Source organism: Salmo salar, chromosome 18 (genome assembly GCF_965601325.2).
Source record: "Salmo salar chromosome 18, fSalSal1, whole genome shotgun sequence".
Taxonomy (NCBI): Eukaryota; Metazoa; Chordata; class Actinopteri; order Salmoniformes; family Salmonidae; genus Salmo; species Salmo salar.
Window position 1 is genome coordinate 81,248,443 of NC_138308.1, and position 22,813 is coordinate 81,271,255.

Sequence of the window (22,813 nt, forward strand, 5' to 3'; positions counted from 1 at the left end):
GCTGCAGAAATGTTTTGCTACCCTTCCCCAGATCTGTGCCTCGACACAATTCCTTCGACCTCACAGCTTTATTTTGTGTTGACATGCTCTGTCAACTGTGGGACCTTATATAGACAGGTGTGTGCCTTTCCAAGTCATGTCCAATCAATTGAATTTAACACAGGTGGACTCCAATCAAGTTGAATATTTATGTAAATAATGTATTCTGTTTTTATTTTTAATAAATGTGCAAATATTTCAAAAATCTGTTTTCGCTTTGCCATTATGGGATATTGTATGTAGTTTGCTAAAAAAAACTTTAAATCCATTTTAGAATGAGACTAACGTAATAACTTGTGGTGAAATTCAAGGGGTCTGAATACTTTCTGACGGCACTGTATATGGAAGTGCAAGAAGATAGGGAGGGTAGAGAGAAAATGTGAAATAGGGCAAATTGACAATGGGAAAGAGAGAGGGAGACAGAGAGAGATGTAAGAGGTAGAAGTTAAGAGTCATAGGTCTGTGATTAGCTTGTCCGTGTTACCTAAATAACTATAGACCCTTTGATGTCCATGATAGGGTGTGTGTGTGTGTGTGTGTGTGTGTGTGTGTGTGTGTGTGTGTGTGTGTGTGTGTGTGTGTGTGTGTGTGTGTGTGTGTGTGTGTGTGTGTGACGCATGCCAGCTGGAGTGAACCCAGGACTCCGTCTCTCTCCATGGGGGGCCATTTATTTCCTCTAAGCTCACACTGTAAATATTTGCTATCGTCCGATGGGCCGGTCCAGATCCCAGGAGGAAGAAGCCTCGAGGTGAACATAAATCCGACGGTCGAAATAAAAACTACAAAAAGGAGAGAAAGGAAAGGAGTCTTGGATATGCTGAAGAGGACAGGGAATTCCAGAGAAGAGGATGAATGTTGCAATCCTTCTTTGTTTCACTCTTCCCCCTCCTCATCCTCCTCTCCTATCCTCTAAGCCCGTGTTAGGTCTCCTGTGTGTAGTACCAGTAATAGACTGTAAATACGATCGGGAAAAGCATTTGGTATGAAACCAGAGGAATGCATGAGAGCCCCTAACACTCCATTAATTATCAGAGACTCTCCAGCTCTTCTCTCCTCACACCCTCACTCTGAGTTGTGTATCAGCCAGGTCAAACAGACAGACAACAGCTACAGTGTTCAGTATCTCAGGGTGAAAGAGGAATGGTTCCAGAGACAGACAGGGCCTCGAACCATAGGGAGAGAATCGCCAGGCTTCAACTTCAACTGATGTACTCCAGTCCCAGAGAAAGTCAGCGAGTTAGTTGCTTAGAAAGACAAAAGATCGGAGACAGAGCTACGATTTGTAGAGTGAGAATCACTGGGAGAGAGTGAGCTTCAGTTCACTGATGTACAGATGTAGGATCTTAATTTGATCACTCTTTTGTTGCTGAGGATTAAAAACCTGTTTGGGCTAGGCGTCCCGCTAGCGGGACAACTTCCGGTGAAACTGGAGGGCGTGCAATTCAAATAAATAATCATAAAAATTATGGAAATTAAACATTTAGGTACATACAAGTGTCTTATAGCGGTTGGAAGCTTAAATTCTTGTTAATCTAACTGCACTGTCCAATTTACAGTAGCCATTACAGCGAAAGCATGCCATGCGATTGTTTGAGGACGGCGCCCTACATCAAAATATTTTTCCACCGGCACAGGTTTCATAAATTCACAAATAGTGATTAAATATTCACTTACTTTTTGAAAGTCTTCCTCTGATTTGTCATCCAAGGGTCCCAGCTATAACATGTAGTGTTGTTTTGTTAGATAAAATCCTTCTTTATATCCCAAAAAGTTATTTTAGTTGGCGCCATCGATTTGAGTAATCCACTCGTTCAACATGCAGAGAAAGGAATCCGAAAATCTATCGCTAACTCTTTGTTTCAACAAGTCAAAATAACTTTCTATTTACTCCTCAGATACCCTAAAATGTAATCAAACTATTATATTTCTTACAGAAAGAAGTATGTTCAATAGGAAACTGATTTTAACATGTGCGTCTTGTCTTCATCGCTCATCCAAACACAAATTTCCAAGACTGTTTCCCCTGTACTAAAACTCATATTTCTTATTCGTTTTGGAAGTTACAAGCCTGAAACCTTGAACATAGACTGCTGACACCCTGTGGAAGCCATATTAATTGCATCCTGGGAGCTAGAATTCAGTATGCCCCTATACTTTCCATTTTAAGAGCATGGGCTCTAAAAAAAAGGAAATATTCCGGTTGGTTTTTCTTTGGATTGTCTCCTTCCATATCTATTGTGTTATAGTCTCCTACATTATTTTAACATTTCTACAAATGTCAGTGTTTTCTTTCCAATGGTACCAATTATATGCATATCCTGGCTTCAGGGCCTGAGCAGCAGGCAGTTTACTTTGGGCACGTCAGTCAGGCGGAATTGAGAAAAAAGGGGCCTAGCCCTAAGAAATGTTAATGCTCGGCAGGAAATGCAATCGTGTCGAGTATTTTAGTTTTTAAAAGGCTTCTAAAGTTTGTCATTTCCACTTTGAAATATCAGACTTGATTTGCCCTTACGAAAAAGCTATCAACCCCTACAAAAATGTCCATTCATTAAAATCCACATAATAATTCACATTTGTTGTTGCTGCAGGATTATTTTCCTGCAGCAAATTTGCAAGGCAGGAAAATAAGATCTGTAGACGAGTCCTGAGCCAGACATACAGTGACGGAAATGCTAACATTTTCCACTGTACTTTTAATGCCTCCCTGGCTCCATCTGAAAAGACAGGTTCTGGCAAACATCAATAGCATTGTCTTGTAAATGACCTGCTTTGCATTAATTTGAGCCAACCTAAACAAAATATTTCCTTCTTGACTAATGCATTTGTCTTTCATAGTTTATCTGAACCCAGGTCAGTTTTGATGTTAGCAGAATCAGACATACTCCTTCTCTGTTTTGACTTCCAGGAAAAATCCACTCATAAACTACATTTGGAAGATATTTTTTTTTTACTGCACTGTTAATACAGTCCCAAAAGGTTTTGGTGAAGTTTTCGAGACATTAGATTTTTTTTCCTTTAGCTATATAGTCACGTATATGTCCTAGTACAACCCATTCATACACAAACACTAACAACCTGGAGCAACATGATACAGACCATGCCTTAGGAAGCAATACAATACACGTGTTTACATTGTCAGACAACACTCAGCATATATACACACACACTTCTCCAGCTGTGTGTGCATGTACACAGTGCATTCAGAAAGTATTCATACGCCTTGACTTATTCCACATTTTGTTGTGTTACAGCCTGAATAACCACCCCCAAAATTATCTCACACATCGACACACAATACCCCATAATGACAAAATGAAAACATGTTTTTAGAAATGTTTGCAAATATATTGAAAATGACTCCTGAGTCATTATATGTTAGAATCACCTTTGGCAGCGATTACAGATGTGAGCCTTTCTGGGTAAGTCTCTAAGAGCTTTGCACACCTGGATGGTACAATGTTTGCACATTATTCTTAAAACAATTCTTCAAGCTCTGTCAAGTAGGTTGTTGATCACTGCTAGACAGCAATTTTCAAGGCTTTACATAGATTTTCAAGCCAATTTAAGTAAAATCTGTAACTAGACTACTCAAGAACATTCAATGTCATCTTGGTAATCAACTCCAGTGTATATTTGGCCTTGTATTTTAGGTTATTGTCCTGCCAAAAGGTGAATTTGTCTCCCAGTGTCTGTTAGAAACCAGACTGAACCAGGTTTTTTTCTAGGATTTTGCCTGCATTTGGCTCTATTACATTTTTCTGTATCCTAAAAAAACTCCATAGTCCTTGCTGATGACAAGCATACCCATAACATGATGCAGCCACCACCATGCTTGAAAATATGATATGAAATATGAAGTGAGGTAGTGTGTTGGATTTTCCCCAAAATCTTTGCCACATTTTTTGCAGTTTTACTAGTCTGTACAGGCTTCCTTCTTTGCACTCTGTCATTTAGGTCCTTCTTTGCACTTTGTCATTTAGGTTAGTATTGTGGAGTAATTACAATGTTGTTGATCCATCCTCAGTTTTCTCCTATTACAGCCATTAAACTCTGATTTAAAGTCACCATTGGCCTCATGGGGAAATCCCTGAGCTGTTTCTTTCCTTTCCGGCAACCGAGTTAGGAAGGATGTGTAATCGGCCTGTGTGTAGTTGGTGTGGAGGAGTCAGGCGCAGGACAGCAGGTATGAGTAAGGAACGTAATTTACTCAAGGAATCAATAAATACAACACAATGAACTAGCCCACAATAACAGACTGTATACATACAAACAATCACTCACAAAAAAACATGGGGGAGCAGAGGGTTAAATGATGAACAAGTAATTGGGGAATTGGAACCAGGTTTGTAAAACAAAGACAAAACAAATGGAAAATGAAAAGTGGATCGGTGATGGCTAAGTCGTGACAGGATGCCTGTATCTTTATAGTGACTCGGTCTATTGATACACCATTCAAAGTGTAATGAATAACTTCACCATCCTCAAAGGGATAGTCAATGTCTGTTTTTTATTTTATTTACCCATCTACCAATAGGCACCCTTCTTTGCGAGGCATTGGTTGCGTCTTTGTTTGAAATTCACTGCTGGACTGAGGGACCTTACAGATAATTGTATATGTGGGGTACAGAGATGAGGTAGTCTTTCAAAAATCATGTTAAACACTGTTATTGCACACAGAGTGAGTCCATGAAACGTATTTAGGCATGCCAGAACAAATGGGTTGAATACTTATTGACTCAAGACATTTCAGCTTTTCATTTTTAATTAATTTGTAAAATCTTCTAAAAACATTAGTCCACTTTGACATTATGGGGTATTGTGTGTAGGCCAGTGACATCAAATCTCAATTTAATCAATTTTAAATTCAGTCTGTAACACAACAAAATGTGGAAAAGCCAAGGAGTGTGAATACTTTCTGCTGGCACTGTATGTGTGTATGCATGTGTGTGTTTGTGTGTGTCTGCTAAGGTTATGGAAGCGTATCCATGAAGGATCTCTTCCTAAATATGAGGTCCCCCCCTTCCCAACAACCAATGGCAATGTGCCCACAGAAAAAACCCCACAGACTTTTAGTCCAAAATAAAAGCTGAGGAGTTGCTCAACAAATGTTGGAGCACCGGTCCAAAACACTTTTTTGGCAGTGGTGACCATCTCAGCGAATGCCTGAGATTTTCTGAGGATATGAAGAGGTCGTAGGGTCAAGAGGGGGTCTCCTAATTTATTAAATTGATAGGCTGGAAGTTTAAAGGTTTAGATTTGTGGATTCTCCGTTGTTGTTGATCGTTCAGGAGGAGAATCCTTGGCTGTATCTCAATATTGCGCTACTTTTGACCTGGGTGTCACGCTGTATAACTGATTGGAGACAGGCGCAGGAATAAGTCATGGGGGGGGATTAATACTCCACCCACAATATATAGCAAAATATACAACATACCATGAAAAGGCATGAAGCCCAAAACAAACACGTATACAAAAACACAGGGATGTAACCCAAACAAAAGAGCGAGGTTAAACCTCTAATAAATACACTGGATAAGACCCGTAATAACAAGATCACAATAAACGCAGCCCGAAAGCCAAAATAACAATGCACAGGTACTCACAGACCAACGGACATGGGAACAATAACCGACCAAGACAATGGTGAACAGAGGGTCCCAATATACAATGACTAATCAGGGGAATGGGAATCAGGTGTGCGTAATGAGACAGTTCAGTGACACCTCCGGAGCTGGTGAACGGAATGAGCAGCAGTACCGGGGAATCCGTGACACTGGGCCCATAGTGCTATAATCAAATGTAGTGCACTCGGGAATAGGGTGCCATTTGGAACACAGCCCTTGTTCCAGTGCTGTGGCTCTGTTGTAGTAGAGGGTTCCAGTGCCCCTCTCTCAGTCAATGGACAGACGGACTGAAACAGGACCAGACTGGCCTGGCGCTATCAGAGAGACAGATGGACGGATGCACAGAGCGCATTGGCTGAGTTATCTGAATGAGATCTATGGAGAGAGACAGAATGTCAGTGTTAGAATAGAGATATGGAATATGGGATCCTTGTTAGATTCTAATGAGTAGTAAATCTGATTCACAGTCCTGTACACTGAATATCACCAATCACCATCAGGACCACCAGCATGCACCTCTTTAAAAGACATATAAACATATATAAAGGTTTAATTGATGCTTTTGAGAGAGGGGGACTGTGATGTAGGACAGGGACATTGTGAAAACCCTGTAAAACAAACATAGCTGTTGTCGTAAAATGAGAGAGAGAGGTTGCAGCAGTGAAACTGCCACAGCCTCACTGCATCAAACCTCTTACATCTAGATGTTCCGCTAGCGGAACACCGCTCCAATATCCAATGATAGGGCGAATTACAAATTCCTCAAAAATCCCCAAACTTCAATTTTTCAAACATATGACTATTTTACACCATTTTAAAGACAAGACTCTCCTTTATCTAACCACATTGTCCGATTTCAAAAAGGCTTTACAACGAAAACAAAACATTAGATTATGTCAGGAGAGTACCCAGCCAGAAATAATCACACACCCATTTTTCAAGCTAGCATATAATGTCACAAAAACAAAAACCACAGCTAAATGCAGCACTAACCTTTGATGATCTTGATCAGATGACACTCCTAGGACATTATGTTATACAATACATGCATGTTTTGTTCAATCAAGTTCATATTTATATCAAAAAACAGCTTTTTACATTAGCATGTGACGTTCAGAACTAGCATACCCACCGAACACTTCCGGTGAATTTACTAAATTACTCACGATAAACGTTCACAAAAAACATAACAATTAGTTTAAGAATTATAGATACAGAACTCCTTTATGCAATCGCGGTGTCCGATTTTAAAATAGCTTTTCGGTGAAAGCACATTTTGCAATATTCTGAGTAGATAGCCCGGCCATCACAGGCTAGCTATTTTGACACCCACCAAGTTTGGCACACACCAAACTCAGATTTACTATAAGGAAAAAGTGGATTACCTTTGCTGTTCTTCGTCAGAATGCACTCCCAGGACTTCTACTTCCACACCAATGTTGTTTTTGTTCCAAATAATCCATAGTTATATCCAAATAGCGGCGTTTTGTTCTTGCGTTCAAGACACTATCCGAAGGGTCACGCGCCGGTGCATATCGTGACAAAAAAATTCAAAATATTCCATTACCGTACTTCGAAGCATTGTCAAACGCTGTTTAAAATCAATTTTTATGCGATTTTTCTCGTAAAATAGCGATAATATTCCAACCGGGAGACGTCGTTTTCGTTCAAAGACTGAAAATGTAAAATGGACTCTTCACGTGCACGCGCGCACCTGTTTCATTGTTCTCAGATCGACCACTATCCAAATGCGCTACTGTTTTTCAGCCAGGGACTGCAGAGTCATCATTCCCCGTTCTGGCGCCTTCTGAGATCCTATGGGAGTCTTAGAAAATGTCACGTTACAGCAGAGATCCTCTGTTTTCAATAAAGATGCCCTAGAAGGCCAAGAAATGGTCAGAGAGGGCACTTCCTGTATGCAATCTTCTCAGGTTTTGGCCTGCCATATGAGTTCTGTTATACTCACAGACACCATTCAAACAGTTTTAGAAACTTTAGGGTGTTTTCTATCCAAATCAAACAATTATATGCATATTCTAGTTTCTGGGCAGGAGTAATAACCAGATTAAATCGGGTACGTTTTTAATCCGGCAGTGCAAATACTGCCCCATATCCTAAACAGGTTAACACTCCCCCATCCATCCCTTGTTCCTCCTTGTCCTCCCTCTCTTCCCATCTCTTCCATCCCACCACCCTCAACCATGAAAAGAGGAGTGAGTTTAGAGGGTGGAGCCATTACATACACTAGAACCCCCCCTGTTGAATGTGCTCTAATTCCTCCTCTTGGGGGCCCAGGTACAGTGGCAGCTCACACACCAAGGAGGCGAAGACAGCACCAGGCATGCTACAAAAACATGATGTCTATAAACATGCTAAACACACACACAATGTCTAATAACATGCTACACACTCAACATCTATAAACATGCTACACACACACCCAACAACTATAAACATGCTACACACACAGCGTCTATAAACATGCTACACACACACAACGTCTAATAACATGCTACACACACACAACGTCTAATAACATGCTACACACTCAACATCTATAAACATGCTACACACACAATGTCTATTAACATGCTACACACACATGACGTCAATTAACATGCTACAAACACACACAATGTCTATTAGCATGCTACACACACACAACGTCTATTAACATGCTACACACACACACAATGTCTATTAACATGCTACACACACACTCAACATCTATAAACATGCTACAAACACACACCATGTCTATTAACATGCTACACACACACACTCAACATCTAGAAACATGCTACAAACACACACAATGTCTATTAACATGCTACACACACTCAACATCTAGAAACATGCTACACGCACACAACGTCGATAAACATGCTACAAACACACACAATGTCTATTAACATGCTACACACACACTCAACATAATTAAACATGCTACACACACACAATGTCTATTAGCATGCTACACACACACGATGTCTATTAACATGCTACACACACGCAATGTCTATAGACATGCTACACACACGATGTCTATAAACATGCTACACACACCCAACGTCTATAAACATGCCACACACACATTGTCTATTAACATGCTACACACACGACGTCTATAAACATGCTACACACACCCAACGTCTATAAACATGCTACACACACCCAACGTCTATAAACATGCTACACACACCCAACGTCTATTAACATGCTACACACACATTGTCTATTAACATGCTACACACACGATGTCTATAAACATGCTACACACACACCCAATGTCTATTAACATGCTACACACTCAACATCTATGCTACACACACACCCAATGTCTATTAACATGCTACACACACACAATGTCTATTAACATGCTACACACACTCAACGTCCATAAACATGCTACACACACAACAAAACGTCTATTAACATGCTACACACACACCCAACGTCTATTAACATGCTACACACACACCCAACGTCTATTAACATGCTACACACACACCCAATGTCTATTAACATGCTACACACACACCCAACGTCTATTAACATGCTACACACACCCAACGTCTATTAACATGCTACAGACACAACGTCTATTAACATGCTACACACACAAACTTCTGCTCACTGCAGACTCAAGCCTGACACGTGGCAGTGTAATGCCCTGTTTGACTTTTAATTCACCCAATTTTTGTTTGCCCTCTTTTTATCCATGGGCCTCTCGGGCTCTATCCCTCTTTCTCTCTCTCTCTCTCTCTGACTCCCTTTCTCTGACTCTCTCTCTCCTCTCTTTCTCTCTCTTTTTTTTCTCTCTCTCTCTCTCGCACGCTCTCTCTCACTCTCTCGCCCTATTCTCCCTTCTCCTTTCACCCTGAACCCTATTTCTCTCGTTTTGTGTACTCTCTCTCCTCTCCCTCCGTCCTGACCCCATCTCTCAGTAGGTGTTGTGTTAGTGTCAGGGTGTCAGGGTGTTCTGTGGTCTGTCCAGCTTTAGCTTCTCCAGGGAGAGGTGATGAAGAGGGCCACACACTCCATCTGAGGCCCAGGGGCAGGGGTCATCATGGGGGGAGGATTCAGGAAGTTAGCATCTGCAACTCTGGAACAAGGCCCTCTCTCTCTCTCTGTCTCTCACTCTCACCTCCTTTGATCTCTCTTTCTCTTGGTCTTTTTGTCTCTGTCCCTCTTTTTCTCTCTCTATCGCTCTCTCTCTCAATCTCATACACTCTGTGTGTAATCTCTCCCTCGTTCTCTCTCTGTTGGTCTATCCTTCTCTCTATCTATCATTCCCTCTTTATCTCTCTCTCTCTCTCCCTCTCTCTCACTCTCTCTCTCTCTCTCTCTCTCTCTCACTCTCTTCCCCATCATTTATTTTCTGGGTCCCCTATCAGTCAAAACCAGGGCCCATATGAGTGAACACAGCTCCTCTGCCTGAACTCAGAGCCCCCCCCCCCCCCCCCCCCATGAACCCCCCTGTCCATTCCTGACACCCCGGCCTGTCTACACCCCTACTCTTAAAACAGGAATGTTCCACAAGGGAGGAAGTGTGTGAGTGCGCATGAATCCTTGCATGTGCTACTGTGTGTATGCATGTTATTGTGTGTGTGTGCGTGTGTGTGCGTGTATGTTGCAAATGTATGGTGTTATACCAGAGGGATTGGACAATGTATGTCCTTTTAGTGTCCATGTTCTCTAGTCAGTTAACACCTCCTGTTGTTTAGGCTGTCTGAGATACAGAGCGCTGTTGCGTGTGTGTGTGTGTGTGTGTGTGTGTGTGTGTGTGTGTGTGTGTGTGTGTGTGTGTGTGTGTGTGTGCATGCGTGCGTGTGTTGACCTGATAGCCAGCGAGGTGAGACAAGTGGTCTCACCAACAGCAGACATCCATAAACATTCTTGAGTAAGGGGAAGCTGGTTCGATGTTGATGATGTGTTTTCCTGTGTGTCAAATACGCCAGATATTGTTGTTGTTGGCAGGGGGAGGGGCTCGTTTTGGAAGTGGGCTGCTCATTTGACGGCACATGGAGCAGGCCTTTGCCGAGAAGCTGCTTAAATACCAGCCCCTCGTGGCACTGGGACAGCCTCGGGGGGCGGTACCAGCTGGTGGTGCTGATATTTGGCAGTCTCAGCCACATACACAGGCTTGCAGTGCGTGGCCTCCAGATTGCGGGCCTGACAAAAACTAGGGCAAAGCAATTGGCTAGATACTGCTCTGTTTCAGCTGTCGTGGGCAGCCTAGCTGTTTGGAGAAGGAGGTGCTTTCTGTATCCTTCAGTGCCCTGCACAGAGAGACCTTGGAGATGTTTGGATCCTTTTTTTGTCAATTTGATTAGTGGATTCAAATAAAGTATTTAAAATGTGTGTGTCTGTGTGTGTGCTTTCCAAGTCATCCTTCAGATCACGTAACGAAGAAGTATAAAAACGTTCTTAGCCAACATGCTAATAAGATTTATATATGAATATGAACAGGGGCTACAGTAAGTGGAGTTTTGAGTGTAATCCTTTCTGTTGATTGCGTCATCATTTTTATCCTCATATTTGTCACGTTCGTCGTAGGAAGGAGACCAAAGCGCAGCGTGGGTATCGTTCCACATCTTTTATTTAAACGTGAAACGTTGCAAGACAAACAATAAACTAATAAACAAAACACAAACCGTGACGACAGAGGTGCAACATGCACTAACTCAAAATAATCTCCCACAAACACAGGTGGGAAAAACTTAAATATGATCCCCAATTAGAGACAACGATGACCAGCTGCCTCTAATTGGGGATCATCCAAAAACCCCAACATAGAAAAACAGAAACTAGAACCAAACAACATAGAACTAAATAAACTAGATAACCCCCCCCCCCCCCCCCCCCCTCCTTTAAAGTCAAACTGACCCATTGTGTAACTTGTTATCTAGGAACAACCTGTGTTTTGGCTTTTGTTTTGTGGTTGCCTTGCTTTGCTTTGCTCTCACATTGGACTAACTCAGCATCTTGGAAACAGGAAACATAGGCTGCCTCTCAAATGCCACCCTATTCCCTATATAGTGCACTACTTTTGATCAGAGGCTCTATATTTGTATTCTGTATAGGCAATAGGGTGCTATTTGGGACACAGCCATAATGTGCAAGACAGGATAGTTCAGGCTGGCCTTGAAAATCCACCAGAGGTAAGTAACAATTTGGGTAAACTCAGATTGCTATGGGAATGAAATGCAGTAAGCAGCTAAACAGCTAAACAGGGACTGAAAGACAGATGTTGGACGACATTTCCTATCCAGTCAGGAGGGTCCAGAGAGAGATCCGAAAGAGGATTTTTTTCCATGAGTCCCCCCCCAGATGCTCTGTTCCTGGCCAGATGGGCAGCGGTCTCCCCCCCTCCTCCTAAGACATATCAGTAGTTCTCTACGGCTCGAAGTCTAAGCCCTTGGTTTCGAGATATCGACAATGCTAACATATGGAGTTGTTTTAAGATGGTCATATCTTGGATCATTTAGCTATTTGATTTTGACCTTTAGGACTCCTGTAGGTATAAAAATATACATATACATTATATGACCAAAAGTATGTGGACACCTGCTCGTCGAACATCTCATTCCAAAATCATGGGCAATAATGTGGAGTTGGTCCCCCCTTTGCTGTTATAACAACCTCCACTCTTCTGGAAAGGCTTTCCACTAGATGTTGGAACATTGCAGTGGGGACCTGCTTCCATTCAGCCACAAGAGCATTAGTGAGGTCGGGCACTGATGTTGAGCGATTAGGCCTGGCTCGCAGTCGGTGTTCCAATTCATCCCAAAGGTGTTTGATGGGGTTGAGGTCAGGGCTCTGCGCAGGCCAGTCAAGTTCTTTCACACTGATCTTGACAAACGATTTCTGTATGGACCTCGCTTTGTGCATAGGGGCATTGTCATGCTGAAACAGGAAAGGGGCCTATTCCGAACCATGACAAACAGCCCCAGAGAATTATTCCTCCTCCACCAAACTTTACAGTTGGCACTATGCATTTGTGCAGGTAGCGTTCTCCTGGCATCTGCCAAACCCAGATTCGTCCATCGGACTACCAGATGGTGAAGTGTGATTCATCACTCCAGAGAACGCGTTTCCACTGCTCCAGAGTCCAATGGCGGTGAGCTGATGACTGCTTGTGGATGTTGTAGAGCAAAACATATGACACTGTTGTGTTCGTGAGAGTCGCTAGCTTAAACTGTTCAGGTTTTACTTACCTAACGTAGCAGGGCTAAAAGAAACACCTGAAACTAGATCCTCTACATACTGGTCTTGACGAGAAGAAAAAAAATGTTGGGGGAGGTTCTCTTCTGTACTGTTCAACCAGTCCAGTAAATGTGGAGGAGGAGTTAAAATGGAGTGTCGCCTTGTTAACGTCCAAAAGAGGAAGTTGCGTCACAGGCTCTCTTTCCATTTCCCCTGAAAACCAGAACATCCGGTTGTTGGGGACTTGGCAGATGCTAGGGTTTTACAGACGATTTTGTGACGATTTTCTTGTCCAGATCCTCTCATGTTTACAAAACATCGCTTTCAACAAGCTCCATGTTATGGAATAGGTGCAAACTTTATATCGGCGGAAAGAGAGGATGGGTGCAGAAACACTAAGTCTCTAGCATAAACACATAGGGAGCTATTCAATATAAAAATGATGTCATGCTAGAGTCATGATCTTTGGCTACAGCCTCGGAATTTCACAAGGCCTTTGTTTGATTTTGGAATGGTGTGCGTGTGTGCTGTTGTCAATGCAACCTGTCACGAAAGGTCACAGGTGTCACTGTTGATGACTGAGAAAATTACTGAGGGGCCAGTGATGGGGGCTTGATGTGTGTGTGTGTGTGTGTGTGTGTGTGTGTGTGTGTGTGTGTCGGGTGTGGTCCTTTTGTGTCTTCTCTAGGATCACTGCATTGACCTATGACCTACTGTATGATCCTAGGAAGTAGCGCTGTATACTCAAACTTAACTCGTCCACTGTATCAGTTGACTTTCTTTCCATTCGGTATGAACTATTCTGGTGATCTAGAGACAATATGTCACAGGTGTGTACAATATGTTGTTAATTTAAGCCAGTTTGCTACAGCAGGAAAGCAAATCCTGCAGCATCAGAAAATGTTATGGCAAATCAAATCTCAAGTTCTAAAGAGAAAATTACAACACTTTGAAGCCTTTTTAAACCTTGAATACACTACAAGTTTGTGTTTCCTGCTGTGCGTAAAAATTCTCAACATCAAAAGAGTGATCAAATTAAGATCCTACATCTGTACAGTACCTTGTTCTTTGTGAATGTACATTTGATTGTTTCCCTGGTTTGCTGCACATTTTCAGTGGCAGATTGAGGTCTTAAACGTGAAGTCATGTTAAGAATGGAAAGTGTCCTTGCATGTGAATGTTTAAAAAAAAATCTCTTAAAAACACAGGGATTTAAAACCAATCCAACGGAATCACAACAAGAGCCGTTATCTGGCCACAAGTGGTGTGGCTGCGGTCCAGAGTTAGAGCGTTCAGATTTATGTTTGACTTGTTCTGTCTCAATTGTTAGTCTTAGAAGAGAACAGGCAAATAAGATATTTCATTTTTTTATTTTTAATACATTTGAGAAAAAAATATGTACAAACCTGTTTTCACTTTGTTATTATGAGGCATTGTGTGTAGATTGATGAGGGAAAACAATAATTTATTCAATTTTAGAATAAGGCTATAGTGTAACACAATGTGGAGAAAGGGAAGGGGTCTGAATACTTTCCGAATGCATTTTATCTGGAAACACAAAACCCCCATTTTTTAAAGAAGGACCACAGGGATTGTGCCTGTGCAACAGTAGATATTAAGCTTGATAGATGTTTGTATTGTACATTTGATCAAGACTTAAAGATAACTAAGGTTATTTTCAGACAACCAACAGAATAGCAGTGATTTGTACATTCCCCAGTTGCTCCCCACATGGGAAGATAGAAACACAGACTATAGGAAAACGCTGGTGCTCTTTTCGCTGAGGGGGGAATTTGTTAAACTCAGCAAATCTGTCACTGTGATTGGGGACTGAGATGTGGAGATGTGCTGGGTATTCTTCTGGATTCACTTTCAGGGTTTCCGTTTGTCTGTTTGAGATCCCACTAATGGATTACAGGCTCCCCATGGTCTCCAGAGAAGATTTCTAGACTTTGGCTTCTTGAATCACTTCTTTGGCTCCTATGGTTAGTTCACGAGCTAGTCTAAATGGCTTACCTCGTCATTTTCTGAGCAAGAAATGATGGCGATGAATCTGTCTGGTACTGTATGTTGTTTTGTTGAAAGTGATGCACATGGAAATCATTACATTAACATTTTAGTCATTTAGCAGACTTACAGGAGCAATTATGGTTAAGTGTCTTGTTCAAGGGTACATCAACAGATTCGAGGGGATTCAAAGCAGCAACCTTTCAGATGCTGGCCCAACACTTTTAACTGCTAGGCTACCTGCTGCCCTCCTGCCATCCTCCTGACATCCTCCTGCCGCCCTCCTGCAGCCCTCCTGACATCCTCCTGCCGCCCTCCTGCCGCCCTCCTGCAGCCCTCCTGCCATCCTCCTGCCATCCTCCTGCCATCCTCCTGCCGCCCTCCTGCAATCCTCCTGACATCCTCCTGCAGCCCTCCTGCCATCCTCCTGCAGCCCTCCTGCAGCCCTCCTGACATCCTACTGACATTTTAGGCCTAAGCTGCTTCTAACACCATGCCCTTGTGTGTTTACAGGATTGATATCTCACACACATTTTCATTGGATTTAGATGTAAAACCTATATTCTCTTTCCTCTTTCTGTAGATATCGAGTCTGAAAGCATACATGTAGCTCTGAGGGTTGAAGGGCTGTTGTGCTCCTCTCTGTGGGGCATTTTAACCCGGGCCTGGGCGCAATCTCAACAATTTACAGATAATCTGGACTGGACCCTTGCTGGCCTACTTCCTGATCAAATGGAGGGTATCCATAGGAGTCAGGGGTCAATGGACGTGTCACTAAGAGATGGAAATCAGTCTCTTTGTGGGTCATTGGGGGCTGAAGCAGATGTGCTAGCTCTTGATTCACTTTCAGGGTTTCCATCAGTCTTTTCCAGTCTGAAATCTACTCTCAGTTGGTCTTCTTGGCTAAAGTCAGTTATTTCTGAGCATATTTCATCTATCACAGTGTGTAGTCTGCCTGGTACACCTCGCTGGGACACATTTAGGAAATTCACAAGGTTTTCTTTCTAACACCGTCTTTCGTTTTGGCATTTTAAGATGTATTCGTTTACCTTTCTTTTTCTCCTTCTCTACTTCTATCCATCCTTCCTTCTTTCTTTCTCTCTCGCTCCCAGTACACAGTGTGTGAATCAACGAGAGCCTGGTCTAGCCCCTCGGAACTCTCCCCCTGTAGAGAAAACTGACTTCCACATCTGTATTCAGAAAGTGTCTCGAAGTAGGAGTGCTGATCTAGGATCAGGTCGCCTCTGTCCATTCATTATGATCTGAAAAGCCAAACAGATCCTAGATCAGCACACATTGAGACGCTTTATGAATATGAGCTCAGGTCTGTTAATAACCCCAGTGTCTACCTAAGCCAGCCGACCTGCCAGTCCAGGAATTAAAATGAAACTTTAATACAGTATTTCTACTGTTTCACTAGAAGTGAAATATTATTTATGCATAAATAACTGCGTTTCCTGTCAACTATAAATGAGGCTGTAAAAGGGGATCCAGGGGCCTCAAGGACATGTAGACATTTACCCTTGCTTATGAGCCCGAAGGTGGATATCATTGAGAATGTATGGGCTACTTCAGTTATCAGATCAAACACTCACTCACTCACTCACTCACTCACTCACTCACTCACTCACTCACTCACTCACTCACTCACTCACTCACTCACTCACTCACTCACTCACTCACTCACTCACTCACTCACTCACTCACTCACTCACTCACTCACTCACTCACTCACTCACTCACTCACTCACTCACACACACACACACACACACACAAACACACAGACATATCCACATGCAGTACAGTCTACACATAGCTGGTGTGTATTTGATGTGGCTACTGGTCGTGCGGCGGTTAACGCTGCTTGGCTGACCCTGGTGTGTTTAGGTGGGGAATGAGTGTGTTTTGGCACGGAGGATCCATTCCTGTGGCAATGCCTGGCCCCTGTTAAGTACTAGGGCATGAGAGAGAGAGAGAGCGCGAGCGAGCGTTGGGTAGTAAATTAGTTCTAAACACTGATTAGTCAGATCAACACCATGTATCCTCTATTACACTGCTCTGTGTGTTCTGGTCTCAACAAGCTACCACAGTGTTTTCTGTCCTTCACCCATACATGGCCTAGAGCTAGATGGTACAGCTCCCTTCACGACTGTGTACCTCTTATATTGTCAACTTCATATTTTGTCAAAATTCATGCATTGTGGTTTGACAAACAGTTCTGATTGAGTATAGCCTATCCATTATAGTGAGTTGGAGATACCGATTTCCTGACCTTCTGTACTGTTAGCTAACTGGTCTCTATAACACAACTGATCTATATAACACAACTGGTCTCTAACACAACTGATCTATAACACAACTGATCTATATAACACAAATTATTTATAACACAACTGGTCTCTATAACACAACTGGTCTCTAACACAACTGATCTATATAACACAACTGGTCGCTTGCAGAACTGGTCTCTAACTCAAATGGTTTATAACACAACTAGTCTCTAACACAACTGGTCTCTAACACAACTGGTCTCTAACACAACTGGTCCATAATACAACTGGTCTATATTTTATTTTACCTTTGTTTAACCAGGTAGGCCAGTTGAGAACAAGTTCTCATTTACAACTGCGACCTGGCCAAGATAAAGCAAAGCAGTGCGACACATACAACAACACAGAGTTACACATGGAATAAACAAACATACAGTCAAAACACAATAGAAAAAGTCTACATACAGTGTGTGCAAATGAGGTAAGATAAGGGAGGTGAGGCAATAAATAGGCCATAGTGGCGAAGTAATGACAATTTAGCAATTAAACACTGGAGTGATAGATGTGCAGAAGATTCATGTGCAAGTAGAGATACTGGGGTGCAAAGGACCAAAAATAAATGAATAACAGTGATGGGGATGAGGTAGTTGGATGGGCTATTTACAGATGGGCTATGTACAGGTGCAGTGATCTGTGAGCTGCTCTGACAGCTAGTGCTTAAATTTAGAGGGAGATATGAGTCTCCAGCTTCAGTTGATTATTGCAATTCATTTCAGTCATTGGCAGCAGAGAACTGGAAGGAAAGGCAGCCAAAGTAGGAATAGGCTTTGGGGGTGACCAGTGAAATATACCTGCTGGAGCGCGTGCTATGGGTGGGTGCTGCTATGGTGACCAGTGAGCTAAGGCGGGGCTTTACCTTGCAAATACTTATAGATGACCAGTGGGTTTGGTGACAAATATTAAGCGAGGGCCAGCCAACGAGAGCATACAGGTCACAGTGGTGGGTAGTATATGGGGCTTTGGTCACAAAACGGATGGCACTGTGATAGACTGCATCCAATTTGCTGAGTAGAGTGTTGGAGGCTATTTTGTAAATGACATCGCCGAATTCAAGGATCAGTAGGATAGTCAGTTTTGAGAGGGTATGTTTGGCAGCATGAGTGAAGGATGCTTTGTTGCGAAATAGGAAGCCGATTCTAGATTCAATTTTGGATTGAAGATGCTTAATGTGAGTCTGGAAGGAGAGTTTACAGTCTAACCAGACACCTAGGTATTTGTAGTTGTCCACATATTCTAAGTCAGAACCATCCAGAGTAGTGATGCTGGACGGGCGGGCAGGTACGTGCAGCGATCGGTTGAAGAGCATGCACTTAGTTTTACTAGCATTTAAGAGCAGTTGGAGGCCACGGAAGGAGAGTTGTATGGCATGGATGCTCGTCTGGAGGTTAGTTAACAGTGTCCAAAGAAGGGCCAGAAGTATACAGAATGGCGTCGTCTGCGAAGCGGTGGATAGGAGAATCAGCAGTAAGAGCGACATCATTGATGCATAGAGAGAAAAGATTTGGCTTGAGAATTGAACCCTGTGGCACCCCCATAGAGACTGCCAGAGGTCCGGACAACAGGCCCTTCGATTTGACATACTGAACTCTATCAGAGAAGTAGTTGGTGAACCAGGCGAGGCAGTCATTTGAGAAACCAAGGCAGTTGAGTCTGCCGATAAGAATGTGGTGATTGACAGAGTCGAAAGCCTTGGCCAGGTCGATGAATGCAGCTGCACAGTATTGTCTCTTATCGATGGAGGTTATGATATCGTTTAGGACCTTGAGCGTGGCTGAGGTGCACCCATGACCAGCTCGGAAACCAGATTGCATAGCGGAGAAGGTACGGTGGGATTCGAAATGGTCAGTAATCTGTTTGTTAACTTGTCTTTCGAAGACCTTAGAAAGGCAGGGTAGGATTGATATAGGTCTGTAGCAGTTTGGGTCTAGTCTCTCCCCCTTTGAAGAGGGGGATGACCACAGCAGCTTTCCAATCTTTGGGGATCTCAGATGATACGAAAGAGAGGTTGAACAGGCTAGTAATAGGGGTTGCAACAATTTCGGCGGATAGTTTTAGAAAGAGAGGGTCCAGATTGTCTAGCCCGGCTGATTTGTAGGGGTCCAGATTTTGCAGCTCTTTCAGAACATCAGCTATCTGGAGAAATGGGGGAGGCTTGGGCAAGTTGCTGTGGGGGGTGTAGGACTGTTGACTGGGGTAGTGGTAGCCAGGTGGAAAGCATGGCCAGCCGTAACACACTGGTCTATAACACAACTGGTCTCTATAACACAACTGGTCTCTATAACACAACTGGTCTCTAACACAACTGGTCTATAACACAACTGGTCTCTATAACACAACTGGTCTCTATAACACAACTGGTCTCTATAACACAACTGGTCTCTAACACAACTGGTCTCTATAACACAACTGGTCTATATAACACAACTGGTCTCTAACACAACTGGTCTCTATAACACAACTGGTCTATATAACACAACTGGTCTATAACACAACTGGTCTCTATAACACAACTGGTCTATATAACACAACTGGTCTATATAACACAACTGGTCTCTAACACAACTGGTCTCTATAACACAACTGGTCTATATAACACAACTGGTCTCTAACACAACTGGTCTCTATAACACAACTGGTCTATATAACACAACTGGTCTATAACACAACTGGTCTCTATAACACAACTGGTCTATATAACACAACTGGTCTCTAACACAACTGGTCTCTATAACACAACTGGTCTATATAACACAACTGGTCTCTAACACAACTGGTCTCTATAACACAACTGGTCTCTATGACACAACTGGTCTATAACACAACTGGTCTCTATAACACAACTGGTCTCAATAACACAACTGGTCTATATAACACAATTGGTCTATAACACGAGGGATGCATTGAGACGGCCATCTTCTTCTGTGAGGATCATTTAGCCCAATTCCGATCTTGGAGGGCCGAAACACTTCTGGTTTTCATTCTCTCTTTCTAACCAGGGACTGATTTAGATGTGGGACACCAGGTGAGTGCAATTGACTACTAGGTAGAAAAAAACAGAAGTGTTTCAGCCCTCCAGGACGGGAATTGGGCAGCCCTGATTTAGTCGATGGAGGAATGTTTGAAAACAAGCTCGGTAGCTCTGCAGCCAGACAGCTTCCCGACCTCTAGCTTCTTGACCTCTAGCGTCCTGACCCCTAGCTTCCTGATCAGTCTCAGGTGCTTCTAACACAAAGCATAATTGTCAAGTCAATAGGAGTATTATACACCTCAGGGATCTCAGAATTTGCTCATGGTCATGGACATGTTTTTGCATTTGTGTGTATACTGTCTGCACCGGTCCTTCCTTTACATGCAACTAAAAGGGCTGGGGTCAATTCCTTTTCAATTCCAGTCAATTCAGAAAGTAACCAAATTCCATCTCCAATTCCAAATGTTCCTAATTGAAAAGCATTGAAGCATTGAAGAGAATTGGAATTGGAATTTCAGTGGGACTGGAATTGAAATGGAGTTAACCCCAACCCTGGCAACAAACTACATTTCTAGGCTAAGTGTCATCTGTGTTGAGGCTAACACTGAGTGTCTGCGTCCTCTGTACAGCGTGCCCGCCTGGCACCTACAAGCCAGAGGGTACACCTGGAGGCCTGGGTACCTGCCTGCCCTGCCCTGATCAGCACCACACCTCCCAGCCCAGCAGCACCTCACGCAGCGACTGTGTCTGCAAGCAGGGCTACAGGCCCCAAGGGAAGACCTGTGAAGGTATGAGGCTCCAGACTGTCCACGCTACACTTCCAAAGTCAGACGCTCAGGGCCGTTTTCCCAGACACCAGTTAGGCCTAGCCCTGGACTAAAAAGCCTACTGAATGGAGAATGCTTGAAATAACTTTTTAAACCAGAATAAGGCTTAAAGGCCAATTCCACCACTTTTCAACCTCATATTCATTATTAAAAAGTAGTGGAATTGCCCTTTAATCTGCATCTGGGAAACCGGCAGAACTCCCTAGGGTTCACACAACCTCAGACACAGGATGCTTCTTGAACTACGTACAGTAGTAATAATATCCGACCAACGTACCATGTCGTCACCCATTCCCCTAAGAACGAGTCAACAGCGTGCTCACGTCCATGTGTCAGACTTTCCCCCCTTTCTACAGCTGGGACAGGTTATGGCCCAAATGGCACCCTACTCCCCACATAGTTCACTACTTTTACACAAAGGAGTGCACTATATAGAGAACAGGGAGCCATTTGCGACGCAGACAGAGACTGGTGGATCCCAGAGCAGAGAGGTGCTATCTGTCTGTCTGACAACCTGTAATCTTCTGCTTTCATGCTCTCTTCCTCTGTGTCAGGACGGTTAACGTTCCCAAAGCCCTTAGGCTTCACCATAACCAAGCATCTGCCGCAGGGATCAGCCTCAATACCCAGGCTTGAGGGCTGTATGTGTGTGTGTGTGTTTTATTTTACTCTCCTTGTGATGACCAGAAGTCCTCACAAGGATCGTAAAACAAGGACAATTTGGACAAGTGGGGACATTTTCCCGGTCCCCACAAGGAAAAAGGCTATTTTAGCCTTAGGGGGTAAGTTTAGGGTTAGAATTAGGGTTAGTGTTAGAATTAGGTTTAAGGGTTAGGTTTTGGGTTAGGTTTTAGGAGTTAGGGTCAGGTTTAGGGGTCAGGGAAAATAGTATTTTGAATGGGAAACAATTGTTGGGTCTCCACAAGCATAGTAAAACAAATGTGTGTGTGTGTGTGTGTGTGCAGTATAACTGAGTGTGCGTGTTCATGCATTTGGGCTTTTGCATCAAATAGAGGAAATCAGAGTCTTTTTCATGTTTTACCCTTTCTCCTCTCCCTCCCTCTCTCTCTCCTTCCATCCATCTCTCTCCCCATCTCTCTCTCCTTCCATCCATCTCTCTCCCCATCTCTCTCTCCTTCCATCCATCTCTCTCCCCATCTCTCTCTCCTTCCATCCATCTCTCTCCCCATCTCTCTCTCCTTCCATCCATCTCTCTCCTCGTCTCTCTCTCCTCTCCCTCCCTCTCTCTCTCCTTCCATCCATCTCTCTCCCCATCTCTCTCTCCTTCCATCCATCTCTCTCCCCATCTCTCTCTCCTTCCATCCATCTCTCTCCTCGTCTCTCTCTCCTCTCCCTTCCCTCTCTCTCTCCTTCCATCCATCTCTCTCCCCATCTCTCTCTCCTTCCATCCATCTCTCTCCTCGTCTCTCTCTCCTCTCCCTCCCTCTCTCTCTCCTTCCATCCATCTCTCTCCCCATCTCTCTCTCCTTCCATCCATCTCTCTCCCCATCTCTCTCTCCTTCCATCCATCTCTCTCCCCATCTCTCTCTCCTTCCATCCATCTCTCTCCTCGTCTCTCTCTCCTCTCCCTCCCTCTCTCTCCTTCCATCCATCTCTCTCCCCATCTCTCTCTCCTTCCATCCATCTCTCTCCCCATCTCTCTCTCCTTCCATCCATCTCTCTCCTCGTCTCTCTCTCCTCTCCCTCCCTCTCTCTCTCCTTCCATCCATCTCTCTCCCCATCTCTCTCTCCTTCCATTCATCTCTCTCCCCATCTCTCTCTCCTTCCATCCATCTCTCTCCCCATCT

General features: G+C 43.4%; 1 protein-coding gene across 2 annotated transcripts in view; it reads left to right on the forward strand.

Moving 5' to 3' along the window:
• LOC106577822 (sushi, von Willebrand factor type A, EGF and pentraxin domain-containing protein 1) overlaps positions 1-22,813 on the forward strand; it is a 192,557-nt gene that overhangs the window by 41,514 nt on the left and 128,230 nt on the right. For both annotated transcript variants that reach the window (XM_045701416.2, XM_045701415.2), the window contains exon 4: positions 20,808-20,966. In XM_045701416.2, the coding sequence (XP_045557372.2) occupies positions 20,808-20,966 (159 nt within the window). The remainder of the gene's footprint in view (positions 1-20,807; positions 20,967-22,813) is intronic.